Source organism: Diaphorina citri, unplaced genomic scaffold (assembly GCF_000475195.1).
Source record: "Diaphorina citri unplaced genomic scaffold, Diaci psyllid genome assembly version 1.1 scaffold4738, whole genome shotgun sequence".
Taxonomy (NCBI): Eukaryota; Metazoa; Arthropoda; class Insecta; order Hemiptera; family Psyllidae; genus Diaphorina; species Diaphorina citri.
In genome coordinates, this window is record NW_007382132.1 from 3,155 (window position 1) to 16,027 (window position 12,873).

General features: G+C 40.3%; 2 protein-coding genes and 2 long non-coding RNA genes across 4 annotated transcripts in view; 2 read left to right on the forward strand and 2 right to left on the reverse strand.

Moving 5' to 3' along the window:
- The window catches only part of LOC103521209, a gene marked incomplete at its 3' end in the record, with an annotated part of 11,586 nt that extends 3,143 nt beyond the window's left edge, over positions 1 to 8,443 (reverse strand). The window contains exons 1-2 of the mRNA XM_026832010.1: positions 8,292 to 8,443; positions 6,792 to 7,013 (exon numbers count right to left, since the gene is read on the reverse strand). Coding sequence (XP_026687811.1) covers positions 6,792 to 7,013; positions 8,292 to 8,363 — 294 coding nt within the window. The remainder of the gene's footprint in view (positions 1 to 6,791; positions 7,014 to 8,291) is intronic.
- On the forward strand, positions 637 to 3,955 carry LOC113472318. Its single transcript, XR_003394686.1, has 2 exons — positions 637 to 700; positions 3,592 to 3,955. It is a non-coding gene; the product is annotated as an uncharacterized LOC113472318 (long non-coding RNA).
- On the reverse strand, positions 3,691 to 4,648 carry LOC113472316. Its single transcript, XR_003394684.1, has 2 exons — positions 4,234 to 4,648; positions 3,691 to 4,072 (listed from the first exon to the last, which is right to left on the reverse strand). It is a non-coding gene; the product is annotated as an uncharacterized LOC113472316 (long non-coding RNA).
- On the forward strand, positions 5,089 to 6,157 carry LOC103521208. Its single transcript, XM_008486315.3, has 2 exons — positions 5,089 to 5,518; positions 5,701 to 6,157. The coding sequence occupies exons 1-2, from the start codon at positions 5,366 to 5,368 to the stop codon at positions 5,971 to 5,973; spliced, it is 426 nt and encodes a 141-aa protein (XP_008484537.1). The 5' UTR covers positions 5,089 to 5,365; the 3' UTR covers positions 5,974 to 6,157.
- Positions 8,444 to 12,873: the final 4,430 nt, after the last annotated feature.

A 12,873-nucleotide genomic window follows, 5' to 3' on the forward strand; every position in this document is an offset into this window, starting at 1 on the left:
ATCATCATCATATACTAAAGGCTAGGCCTTGTCGTTGAAGCCATTCATCTCTATCTCTTGCAGCACACTTCAATGATTCAAACGATGAAACGACGAACATCCCATGGTTTCCTGGATATCATGGAAATACTGCATTCTAGGACGCCCTCTCGGTTTTTTCCCTTCTACCTTTCCTTCAAATATGTTACTGAGGAAATCATTGTGTCTGATAATGTGACCGATCAGTTACCAAGAGATACCAAGAGAAAACAGATACCAAGAGCTATTTCATGTTGATGTCTATTATTGTGCCCATATTCGAACCCTAAACATTGGGTTCCTTACTTCCGATTTAATTTTGAAAGCCTATCATACTCGTACAGCCCACAGGTATTTTAGTGGTCGACCTAGCTGCCAACTCAGGAGTCCTTGGTTCAAGTCTCGAAGGAGGCATAGTTTTTCGAAACCTAGTGTAGATTAGCTGACGGTGATGGCATGTTGCACCAGTTCCCAAGAATTCACAGAAGCTAAAAATCCCGGTCACTAAACACCTTGGACTTCAGCAGTTATGCATATGAACGTACAGTGACGTTAAAACTTGAACTTGAAACCCCTCTATCACATAAAATGGAAGCTGGAGCACCAGAAAAATCCGATGGCCACAAACATACTTTCGCTGGAACAGCGCCAATGTCCAAAGATACAAAATTCGAAGTTAAAGGTCTTAATTCTAATTAAAAGATCCCCAACACTTCACTCCACCGACGATCAAACGAAAATGAAATCATCAAATTTGGACGCCTAGTTTTTATCCTTGCCCCTACTCCGCGATAAATTTCTATCGCCTTCCGATTTCGTATTCGATTCCGCTCTGGTAAAACTTTCGATTTAGACATAAGGGACTCAAGTGGCGATCTGGTTTCGCGTGGGCCCGTCAGTAAAAGATGGCATAGGACTTGATTTCTTTTAGGAAGTTAGATAGAGGGAGCTTTAAAAACGGAGATCTTATCGTCCCTAAATAGAAGAGCGAAAGATGACATAGCTTAAATCCATACACAAAAAGGCCACTGTGAGGCTTAGGTGTAGGGACAACTGTCAAAAAAGATGGTTTGAGCTTATACGAATAGAGGTTTGATAGAGAGAGCTGTAACAACGGAGGTCTTAACGTCCCTAAATAGAAGAGGGAAGGAGGACAAAGACAGGATAGGAGAAAACCAGCCGTTCTGAGAACGAACCTTATCTGTGTCTGGCTGATGGACTATAAACAGAGAGTAGATCAGCGTCTAACTAGGGGACTATAAACAGGGAGTAGACTAGTCCAAATTTCCTTATGCTATACCAATTGGTTTCGCGTGGGCCCGTCAGTAAAAGATGGCATAGGACTTGATTTCTTTTAGGAAGTTTGATAGAGGGAGCTTTAAAAACGGAGATCTTATCGTCCCTAAATCGAAGAGCGAAAGATGACATAGCTTAAATCCATACACAAAAAGTCCACTGTGAGGCTTAGGTGTGGGGACAACCGTCAAAAAAGATGGTTTGAGCTTATACTTTATACGAATAGAGGTTTGATAGAGAGAGCTGTAACAACGGAGGTCTTAACGTCCCGAAATTGAAGAGGGAAGGGGGACAAAGACAGGATAGGGGAAAAACAGCCGTTCTGAGAACGAACCTTATCTGTGTCTGCCTGAGGGACTATAAACAGAGAGTAGATCAGCGTCTAACTAGGGGACTATAAACAGGGAGTAGACTAGTCCAAATTTCCTCATGCTATAGCATAGCTTAAATCCATACACAAAAGGTCCACTGTGAGGCTTAGGTGTAGGGACAACTGTCAAAAAAGATGGTTTGAGCTTATGCGAATCTAAGATGGCATAGGACTTGATTTCTTTTAAGAGGTTTGATAGAGGGAGCTTCAAAAATGGAGGTCTTAACGTCCCGAAATCGAAGGGGGAAGGATAACAAAGACGGGATAGGAGAAAGCCAGCTGTTCTGAGAACGAACGTTAGCTGTGCCTGGCTGAGGGACTATAAACAGAGAGTAGATCAGCAAGTAGTTAAGGGACTATAAACAGGGAGTAGACTAGCCCAAATTCCCTTATGCTATATCAATAGCGAAGGTTGAGTGCGAAGGGCGCCCACTCGGAAAATTTTGTTCAGCCAAAACCAGTTGGCCTCAAAGCGATCACTCTAAAGCGGATTGAGAGGCCGACGACAAACGCCGACCCTATCTGAACGTGGGAAAAGGCGAAGAAGAATTCAGACACCATCACTCCGGCCCATAGATCCATACCATAGCGTACTCTAATATGTAACTATCCTCACGTACATTACGTATGCAACACCAGCACCCAAGAGCTATTTCATTTTGGTTTCTACTATTGTATTCCCATCTTCAGACCCTAGTTGGGTTCCTTACTTCCGATTTAATTTTGAAAGCCTATCGCACAGCCTACAGGTAATTCCCATCTTCAAACCCTAGTTGGGTTCCTTACTTCCGATTTAATTTTGAAAGCCTATCGCACAGCCTACAGGTATGTTTGTACCTATGCTATGTCTTGATGTAGTGGTTGGCCGAGCTGCCAACTCGAGTCCTTGGTTCAAGTCTCAAATGCGGGATAGTATTTCGAAACCCAGTATTCCCAGCCTTGTTTGCTTAAGGTAGCGCGCCTGTCTAAGTAGTAGCGCGCCTGTCTAAGTAGCGCGTTCAATTCCCGCTTGGGCCGAACTTTATCCTAAACAGATCATCATCATATACTAAAGGCTAGGCCTTGTCGTTGAAGCCATTCATCTCTATCTCTTGCAGCACACTTCAATGATTCAAACGATGAAACGACGAACATCCCATGGTTTCCTGGATATCATGGAAATACTGCATTCTAGGACGCCCTCTCGGTTTTTTCCCTTCTACCTTTCCTTCAAATATGTTACTGAGGAAATCATTGTGTCTGATAATGTGACCGATCAGTTACCAAGTTTACAGGTATGTTTGTACCTATGCTATGTCTTGATGTAGTGGTTGACCGAGCTGCCAACTCGAGTCCTTGGTTCAAGTCTCAAATGCGGGATAGTATTTCGAAACCCAGTATTCCCAGCCTTGTTTGCTTAAGGTAGCGCGCCTGTCTAAGTAGTAACGCGCCTGTCTAAGTAGCGCGTTCAATTCCCGCTTGGGCTGAACTTCATCCTAAACAGATACCAATAGCTATTTCAATCTGGTTTCTATTATTGTGCCCATATTCGAACCCTAAACATTGGGTTCCTTACTTCCGATTTAATTTTGAAAGCCTATCATACAGCCCACAGGTATGTTGATCGAGGTAGCTGCCAAGTCAGGAGTCCTTGGTTCAAGTCTCGAAGGAGGCATAGTTTTTCGACACCTAGTGTAGATTAGCTGACGGTGATAGTATGTTGCACCAGTTCCCAAGAAGTCACAGAAGCTAAAAACCCCGGTCACTAAAGACCTTGGACTTCAGTTATACAGTGACGTTAAAACTTGAACTTGAAACCCCTCTATCACATAAAATGGAAGCTGGAGCCCCAGAAAAATCCGATGGCCACAAACATACTTTCGCTGGAACAGCGCCAATGTCCAAAGATACAAAATTCGAAGTTAAAGGTCTTAATTTTCCAATCACAACAAACCTCAGAAGGCTTGAAATTTTAGTGCAAAACCGCTTGAAATTTTCGAGCTCGAACAAAGGAACACACAAAGAAACAAGTAAAATAACAAAAACACACAATACACACTACCAAATAACACCACAGACTCACCACATTATTGAAGAAGTACTTGCAGAACTATTGAAGAACTAGAAAAACGTCCGGGGAACCATTGAAAAACTACAATCGTAGACTACATTACAACCAACGCACCATACCATATTACCGAACTTACAGAGACTGGAAAACTGCAAAGATATTTGAGGGATCTACAACCATATTCGGGACCAAATCATTGCCAAAGCATACCATACAGAACAAAGCATACGAACAACAGACATATTAGAAAACTGCAGTGAGATTGAAAACTGCAAAGACATCTATAGAAAGATCCGAACAATTTGCAGAGCTATTAAAAACCCACAAAGAAATAGAACCTATAGGACCAAGCACGCCAAAGCATACCATACAGAACAAAGCATACGAACAACAGACATAGGTATTGGAAAACTGCAGTGAGATTGAAAAACTGCAAAGACATCTATAGAAAGATCCGAACAATTTGCAGAGCTATTAAAAACCCACAAAGAAATAGAACCTATAGGACCAAGCAAGGTTTTTGTACAGCTATTGAAAAACCCGAGGTATAAAAACTACGGAGACATACTGGGAAAGAACAGAACTCTCCAAAAATATTTTATTGCCATTGAAATAACCAAAGAGGTGTAAAAACTATAGATATTGAAAAACTGGCGAACCATTTCGGAATCTGCTGAAATATTCAAGAACTCCAAAGAGCTTTTGAAAACACCAGATAGATAGATAAATAAGCTAAATACCCGGAAAGAGATAGATAAGCTAAATACCCGGAAACACGCATAATGACGGAAAATTCCCAGGATGCCAGTCAAGTGACAGGGTCCGTAGTCCAAGCCCCGAACTATTCGGAATTCGAGACCCTGTACGAGTCAGTTCTGTTCAAGAAACCTGAACTAGTGACGGGCAAAGTCTTTGTCATCTGTACCCCCCGAATGGGAGGTATCACGGTACATGATTTTTACGGCGTCCTTACCGTCTCGTCAGTAGGCAGAGTACGAGGTAATGGACTTAGTACGGAGCTTCTAACGTATCGTACAGACAGACTCACTACGGGACTTTCTACCGTATGTTACAGGCAGTACGGGGTTCCTACCGTATGATACAGACTTACTACGGGACAATGGTGTTTGCTTTCTACCGTATGTTACAGGCAGTACGGGGTTCCTACCGTAGACTCACTACGGGGTATCGGGGCTTGGTACGGGACTACGGGGTTCCTACCGTCTGTAGATAGCGTACGGGGTTACTACTGTATGTTACAGGCTTTGTAAGGGGTTCTTACCTTCTTACCGCATAGTACAGACTCACTACGAGGCATCAGGTTTGGTACGGGGTTCCTGGTACGATGCAATACTACCTACGGAGTCTTATGTGCAGGTACATAGGATCAGGAATAGATCACAGAGGAAAATTAGCCCTAGGAGCTACGCCACCTCAACGGGACTGGTCCACAGTGCTGTTGGGTCCAAGGCTGGACAGGTGAAAAGGTGGTGGACACTGGACACCCTTTGAGGCGACCCTTTGCATTTGTGACATTCATCAGGTTGGAATCAGGCATCAGGTTGGAAGGTAGGCGCGCCTACCTTGTAGTCTACTTTTCGGAGCAGGATCCTACCGTCTGTACCCCCCAAATGGGAGGTATCACGGTACATGATTTTTACGGCGTTCCTACCGTCTCGTCAGTAGGCAGAGTACGAGGTAATGGACAGTACGGAGCTTCTAACGTATTGTACAGACAGACTCACTACGGGACAATGGTGTTTGCTTTCTACCGTATGTTACAGGCAGTACGGGGGAATGGGATACCTCCCATTCGGGGTATCACGGTACATGATTTTTACGGCGTTCCTACCGTCTCGTCAGTAGGCAGAGTACGAGATAATGGACTTAGTACGGAGCTTCTAACGTATTGTACAGACAGACTCACTACGGGACAATGGTGTTTGCTTTCTACCGTATGTTACAGGCAGTACGGGGTTCCTACCGTAGACTCACTACGGGGTATCGGGGCTTGGTACGGGGTTCCTACCGTCTGAAGATAGCGTACGGGGTTACTACCGTATGTTACAGGCTTTGTAAGGGGTTCTTACCTTCTTACCGCATAGTACAGACTCACTACGAGGCATCAGGTTTGGTACGGGGTTCCTACCGCATGGTACGGGCTTGGTACGGGCCTTCTACCATATCGTACAGACTCATTACGGGGCATCGGGTTGAGTACGGGGCTCCTACCGTATGATACAGACTCACTACGAGGCAACGTATTTGGTACGGAGCTCTTATTAGTTTTTCTCCGGGGCATCAGGCTTAGTACGGTTTCTACTTTCTACCTCGTATGGTATAGTCTTTTTCCGGGGTATCAGGGTTTGATACGGGGTTCCTACCGTCTGTACGCGGAGTACGGGGTGTTCTCGACGGATCTCTTGTTGGCCTCCTTAGCCTCTTCAGACAGGTCTGAGATCTGTGGGGAAACCAATCAACAATCAATTAAACAAGCAATATCTGCGAACTGTGATGAAGACAATAAATCAATCAATCAATCAATGAAACAAACAATACCTGAGATCTGTGAAGAAAGCAATCAACTAAACAAAAAATATCTGAGATCTGTGAAGAAACCAATCAACAAACAATCAATTAAACAAAAAATATCTGAGATCTGTGAGAAAACCAATCAACAATCAATTAATTAAACAAATAACATCTGGGATCTCAGAAGAAAGCAATCATGAAAATCAATCAAACTTGCTTCCTGGCCTAGTGGTCAAGGCGCTCGCCTGGTAACATAATCTGAGGGTGCAAGAACGAACATAATCTGTTCAGGATAAAATTCGTCCCAGGGAGGAATCGAACCTGCGACCTAGCACTTACAATGGAGAGCTGCAAGGGAGGGAAAAGCTTGTAGCTGCCTTTTCCCAGACAGCTTGTAGCTACCTTTTCCCAACCCCACTCAGGCTGGGTGAAATTAATGTGAGGACGTGAGTAGGTTAAAACCCTCGCCACTAAAACCTTAGCAGTTTTACATCAAACACCTATTAACACATTCCTTTCTATTACCTGTTGCTTGTAGCTGGCATCGTCTTCGGCCGCAGCTGCAGGCACATCAGCGCTCCTCACAACACTCAGGTCGCGGGTAATCCGGATCTTGTTCTTGTTCATGGAGGCCGAGAAGAAGGATAGGACCTTAGGTTTGGCGCAGGCCAGGGTGGCACACTCCGCGTACAGACGGGACACTAGCTCCGCGGCCGTCGAAACCTCGGGAGGCCCGGCCGACGGCTCCTGAAAATGGGGGAAAAGACCGCCAAGAAAAAGTAGGGGACTAGGAAAAGAAGGTGAACATATTAGGAAAAGAAAAAATCCTTATGGCTAAGAAGTAAGATAGATAGATAGCTTACCCATCTATCTACTTTACTTCAATCAATCTTGTTCGTGCTCTTCTTTCTTTTACTTCAGCTATTCCCGGTTTTATGTGGGGTCGACGTTATCCTCATATCCCTCTCTACTTTACTTCAATCAATCTTATTCGTGCTCTTCTTTCTTTTACTTCAGCTATTCCCGGTTTTATGTGGGGTCGACGTTATCCTTCTATCCCTCAACATTATATCTCCACCTGTTTTGGTCTCCCCTGATCTCTTAGGCTCAAAAACAGAGTGTAGCGGATGGCATAGTGCTTTTTGCCCACAGTTCTATCCGGTTTGAAGTCATCGCTTCCCTCTACGTCAGTGGTTCTCAAACTATGCTCCGCGAAGAGCTTTCAGGTGCTCCGCGAAGAGATTCCTGGTACGCCGCATAGTTTCATTTTTCTTACCGTATTAAAAAAAAAAAAATCACACAAATATGTTTAGTAAGTATTGGAACAAGCCGTACGGACCGTACGCTAATGACCCATTTTAATTTAAAAAAAAAAGTGTGGACTTACCAACAGCGATTGATTGCTTATTGCTTTTATTTTCTCGTTGCGAAAAATTAAGAAAATCCACACTGAAAATCAAGAGTTACAGTCAAGATATGAATGTATGAATAGGTAGTTATGTGTAAGTACCTAATTCACTTACTTATGTCCCGTAATCCCGAGGGAATCTTAGTATTACAGGTGCACACGAATTATTTTTAAAAATTCCTAAAGGGTTGGGGGGGGGTGCTCCGTACAGTTTACAGCAGTTGCTTGGTGCTCCGCGGCCAAAAAAAAGTTTGAGAACCACTGCTCTACGTGATTCCCTATGCTCACGCTCCACTCTGTTTTTATTAACCTTGTGGATTCCAGTCACTGTGCAATCCTAATTTCCAAGCTCCCTCTCATAACAAAGAGGAACCACGAGCTCAATTTCTATCATGATTCCATTTGTTTCAATAATCAATGATTCCATTCGTTTTAATAATCGAAAATATGGACACTGAAAATCAAGAGTTACAGTCAAGATATGAATGTATGAATAGGTAGGTATATGTGTAAGTACCTACCTAATTCACACACTTATGTCCCGTAATCCCGAGGGGATCTTAGGGCCCCAGGTGCACAATTACCTGTTGTATAAAATTTAATAAACTCACACCCACCTGTTCCACATTGGAGGCCGTTGCCACGGCAACAAAGCACGCCAAAACGATTCCACTCCAAAACCGATTCATTCTGCCAAATTAACTAACACTACTTAAAACTGATCTATTAAACCACAAACCGATCTAATTAAAAGATCCCCAACACTTCACTCCACCGACGATCAAACGAAAATGAAATCATCAAATTTGGACGCCTAGTTTTTATCCTTGCCCCTACTCCGCGATAAATTTCTATCGCCTTCCGATTTCGTATTCGATTCCGCTCTGGTAAAACTTTCGAGTAATTAAAAGATCCCCAACACTTCACTCCACCGACGATCAAACGAAAATGAAATCATCAAATTTGGATGCCTAGTTTTTATCCTTGCCCCTACTCCGCGATAAATTTCTATCGCCTTCCGATTTCGTATTCGATTCCGCTCTGGTAAAACTTTCGAGAAAATATGGTTCAAGTATTTCAATTCGCTTTTTATTTTTGGTCACAGTCCAAAATAGTAAAATGACTCGTGTGGACAAATCAATTGGACTCAATCTACACTCGCGTTCGGTTGATTGGCATCGAAGGTGGAACAGCTCACTGTGTGAGAATCCTGCCATAAAGTCTTTAAAAAAAAATTGTATTATGGTAGATTATTTTGGTTATTATTAGGTACATTGCATTTTGACTTTTTAACATGTATTGATAAAGTAAAACAAATTAATATTAAACAACAGATAAAAACTACCATCCGCCACAGGTTTCATTAACATTTTTGATGAAACCTATTTGGGTGGTACGAACCATTTTAATACGAAATTATTAGGAAGGACGTTAATGTTTTTTATTTATTTTGGAAAAACATACCCACATAGGTATAGGTGCATTTTTCGAAGAAAAAAATAAAATAAAATGAACAGATCTATGTAAAAAAAAGAAGTCCGAAACATTGATTATAATATCAATTTAGATTTTATTAAGTGACCAACAGCAAGGGCATGTCATTTGCCAATAAAATCTTTACATCTTGAGCTGAGATCTACAGGAAGTCAAAATAACTTCCAAGTGCGTTCACACTGCACGAATTTTTCTTCTAGGCTTGAGCTAGAAATGTTAGACTATCTTTAGAACTCCTTCGAGCGACATTAAAATATTTAAAAAAAAGAGAGACAAAAACTAAAAATACTGTGACAAAATAAATAATAATTGATCGAAATTATCATGGTTATGATTATGACGTACCTAGATGAATAATAATACTACGAAATAAATATAAATACTATAAATATGCTATGTGTATACGTAACTGACTATGTGTGAAATGGTAAATGCTAAGAGACATATAAAATAAACGAACAGGTGTCTAGAATAAGGGGCTATCTCATCTCTTTATTTTCTCTTGGATTAAACTAATTAAACAATCTCATTGGTTTAAGCCTATCTCTTAGATTAAGCAATTCGATTACTTTCTACAGAAGGAAGACGTATTTTAAGTGTTAATACCTATAGCCCAATATATCCGTATTGGGCCGTATCCGTATACGGGCCAATAGCTGTAAACATTGTAGCCAAAACCAAATGTCAGCCCAAAGCAAATACCCTAGTTACACCGACCCCGTCTGTCCACGGGAAAAGGCGAAGAAAAAGAAGATAGCCCAATATACAAGACACCTATTTACAACGGTGGTATAAATATTAAATAAACATAAATGAATAAAATAAATAATAAACAATAAAATATACACATATCAGCTGTTGTTCAATGGACAAAAAAATCGAGATAAAATTGCCCCAGATATAAACAAAAAACAGTTCTGTCATGATTTTAAACAAATTGGTGAGAGAAATATTAACAATAATAGAAGTATCTAATAATGATTACAGTTAAAATTAAAATGGCAACAAATAATGAAATGAAAAGAATCTACTGCAACGTAAAAAGCACCGTTTATGTTATCAATTCTAATGTTGGATTTCACTAATGACTTAACGAGAGATTTCACCAATGGGAAAAATTTTAATGATCTAGAAAGGAGCTTTTAAAAACTCCTCTTTTTTAGATCACTAAAAACTAGGAGACAATTAAAAACTCCTTTTGTGGATGATTAAAAACTCCTTTTTTGGATTATTAAAAACTCATTTTTGGACGGTTAAAAATTCTCCCATAAGGAAAATCTCTCATTAAGTCATTGGTGAAATCCACCATAAGACTAAAACACACAAAAAGCCCACCTGAGGCCTTAAGTGTAGGTGCAAACAGCCCTAAAGGATGGGTTAAGCTTCTACAAAGAATAAAAACAGAGTGGAGAGCAAAAAAGCGTGGAGCTTTTTGCTCTCAGTTTTATGTGATGTGAAGTCGTCGCTCCCTCTATCTGTTCGATGCTCTCTATGCTTTCTCCTCTATTCTGTTTTTAGCCTAGACTGTAAACGCTGCTTTGAGTTTTTGGTCTGAACTTTTTTTACGGTACAGTAGACCCTTAGGCCGGGGGCCACAAAGTGAATTTAAACTTGGCTGAAGTTTAACTCTTGGATTAACCAATCTGATTGGCTATTTTATTTTTACTTTCCTTATCCTATAGGAAGGAAAGTAATGTAATCGGGTCAAATTTTCGATGGTCAGTTTTTAGTGCCAAAACACGTTTTGAGGTCCCTAGAGCCTAAATCCAAAGTTTCAGCCATTGGTCCGTGTCTGTCTGTAAACAAAATATCTCGAGAACAGTAAGAGCTAGAGACTTGAAATTTGGTATGTAGATGTCAAATACAATATCTCGGGAATGGTACAAGCTAGAGACTTGAAATTTGGTATGTAGTTCACAAATGTGACAAAAGGATGCAAAACAAAACGTTTGGTTAAGATGGTTGCTGCGCTTGGCGGTATTATGACCGCTTTTGGACAGATTTCGACCGTTTTTTGGCGGTTTTCAGCTACACAGCGACAAAACGGTTAGAGATATTGTAAAAGAACACTCAAATAAGCATCATTCAATAGGATAAGGAAAGTCGTGTGATGTTCACACCAGATTTTTCTGCTTTTATTCTCAATCAAATAATCATGGGAATACAGGGTGGTTCGTGATTTGCGAACCACGCTTATATCTCAGAAACGGCTAGGAATTAAGGAATGAAATAAACGGCATCATGTAGATGAAATTTTGATGATTAAAATGGCTTTTTTTAAATTTGCAATTTCTTTTGCAAAACGGCCCATTTTTTGCCAAATATAGGTCACTCTTATGGGAACCCCCATTTTTTATTTAATTTTTGGAATCAGCATAAAATTTTAATTGAAAAAATGTATTCACTCGAAAAAATTTGCTCTACAAAAATTCTGTACACTGTGAGAAAGAAAAACAATTTCTTAATTATTTCTTTAGTTTTTGTATTATTCACTTAACTATTTCAACAACAATCAACAACAACAAACAAATTTATAAAAGCTGTTCAAAATGAGATCCATTTCTTTGTACACAGTAACGCATTGTTCGCTCTAACTCAGGACCAACTGCGTTGTTCATCAAATCTGGGGTCACTGACGCACACAAAATCGCGATTTGTGCAAATTTTTGTAGAGCAAATTTTTTCGAGTGAAAAATTTTTCAATTAAAATTTTATGCTGATTCCAAAAATTAAATAAAAAATAGGGGTTCCCATAAGAGTGACCTATATTTGGCAAAAAATGGGCCATTTTGCAAAAAAAATTGCAAATTTAAAAAAAGCCATTTTAATCATCAAAATTTCATCTACACGATGCCTTTTATTTCATTCCTTAATTCCCAGCCGTTTCTGAGATATAAGCGTGGTTCGCAAATCACGAACCACCCTGTACATATATATAGAAATGTGTCACTGCACTGAAGCCCTTCTCAAACAGGTATGTTGTTGGAAAGGCAAGTAATAACCACTTGGCCTTATTCCATAGGTCTCGACAAGTTTCTTTTCCTTGAGGCCAGAACTTTTCATACTCATACGAATTGAACAGAGCTTCTTTTCAACATCATACTTGATGTCCATCAATGATTTTTGAATAGATTCAGGGACCAAGGATTGTCCGCTGTGGATGGATTCAAAACCCACTTCTAATGTTGTTCGGTCTTGACCAGTTCTCTTTTCGCCCCCAGAAATCGGAAATCGCCCCCGTTCAGAATCGCTACTCTAAATGGTTACTAAAGGATACATGATGTGTGTTTCATTCTGTCTAATTGAGCTTCAATGAATTCCAGAGCGCTCAAATATGACTCCAATCTTGTTTGTGTAACCTCTTCGCCACATTTTCTGCACTTTATAATATCCAATTGAACTAGAACATAAAATAGATACATTTATCTTGCTATTACACTAGTCTTTTAGTCTTTTCAAGATAGCTGAATCCGAATATAATGACCGTTTTTCTGGGTCAATTCGAAATTGACGTTTTTCAAAACGTTTTTGCGTTTTTTGAAAATAGCTTTACACTTCAATTTATTTTATAATATTACCATCTACTATATGGCTCGAAAATTAACTATATCTATGGAAAATGTTGTGTCTTAGATTTCAACTAAACGTAACCAAACGTGCACAATATTTGAAAATCCGTTAAAAGAATAATCAAAAACGAGTTTT

Bases quoted from the DNA above. Each gene is read 5' to 3' on its own strand.
- LOC103521208 (XM_008486315.3), top strand. From the start codon at position 5,366: ATGGGAGGTATCACGGTACATGATTTTTACGGCGTTCCTACCGTCTCG. The intron at 5,519-5,700 runs GCAGTACGGGGG...CGTATGTTACAG, and splicing joins CTTTCTACCGTATGTTACAG to GCAGTACGGGGTTCCTACCG.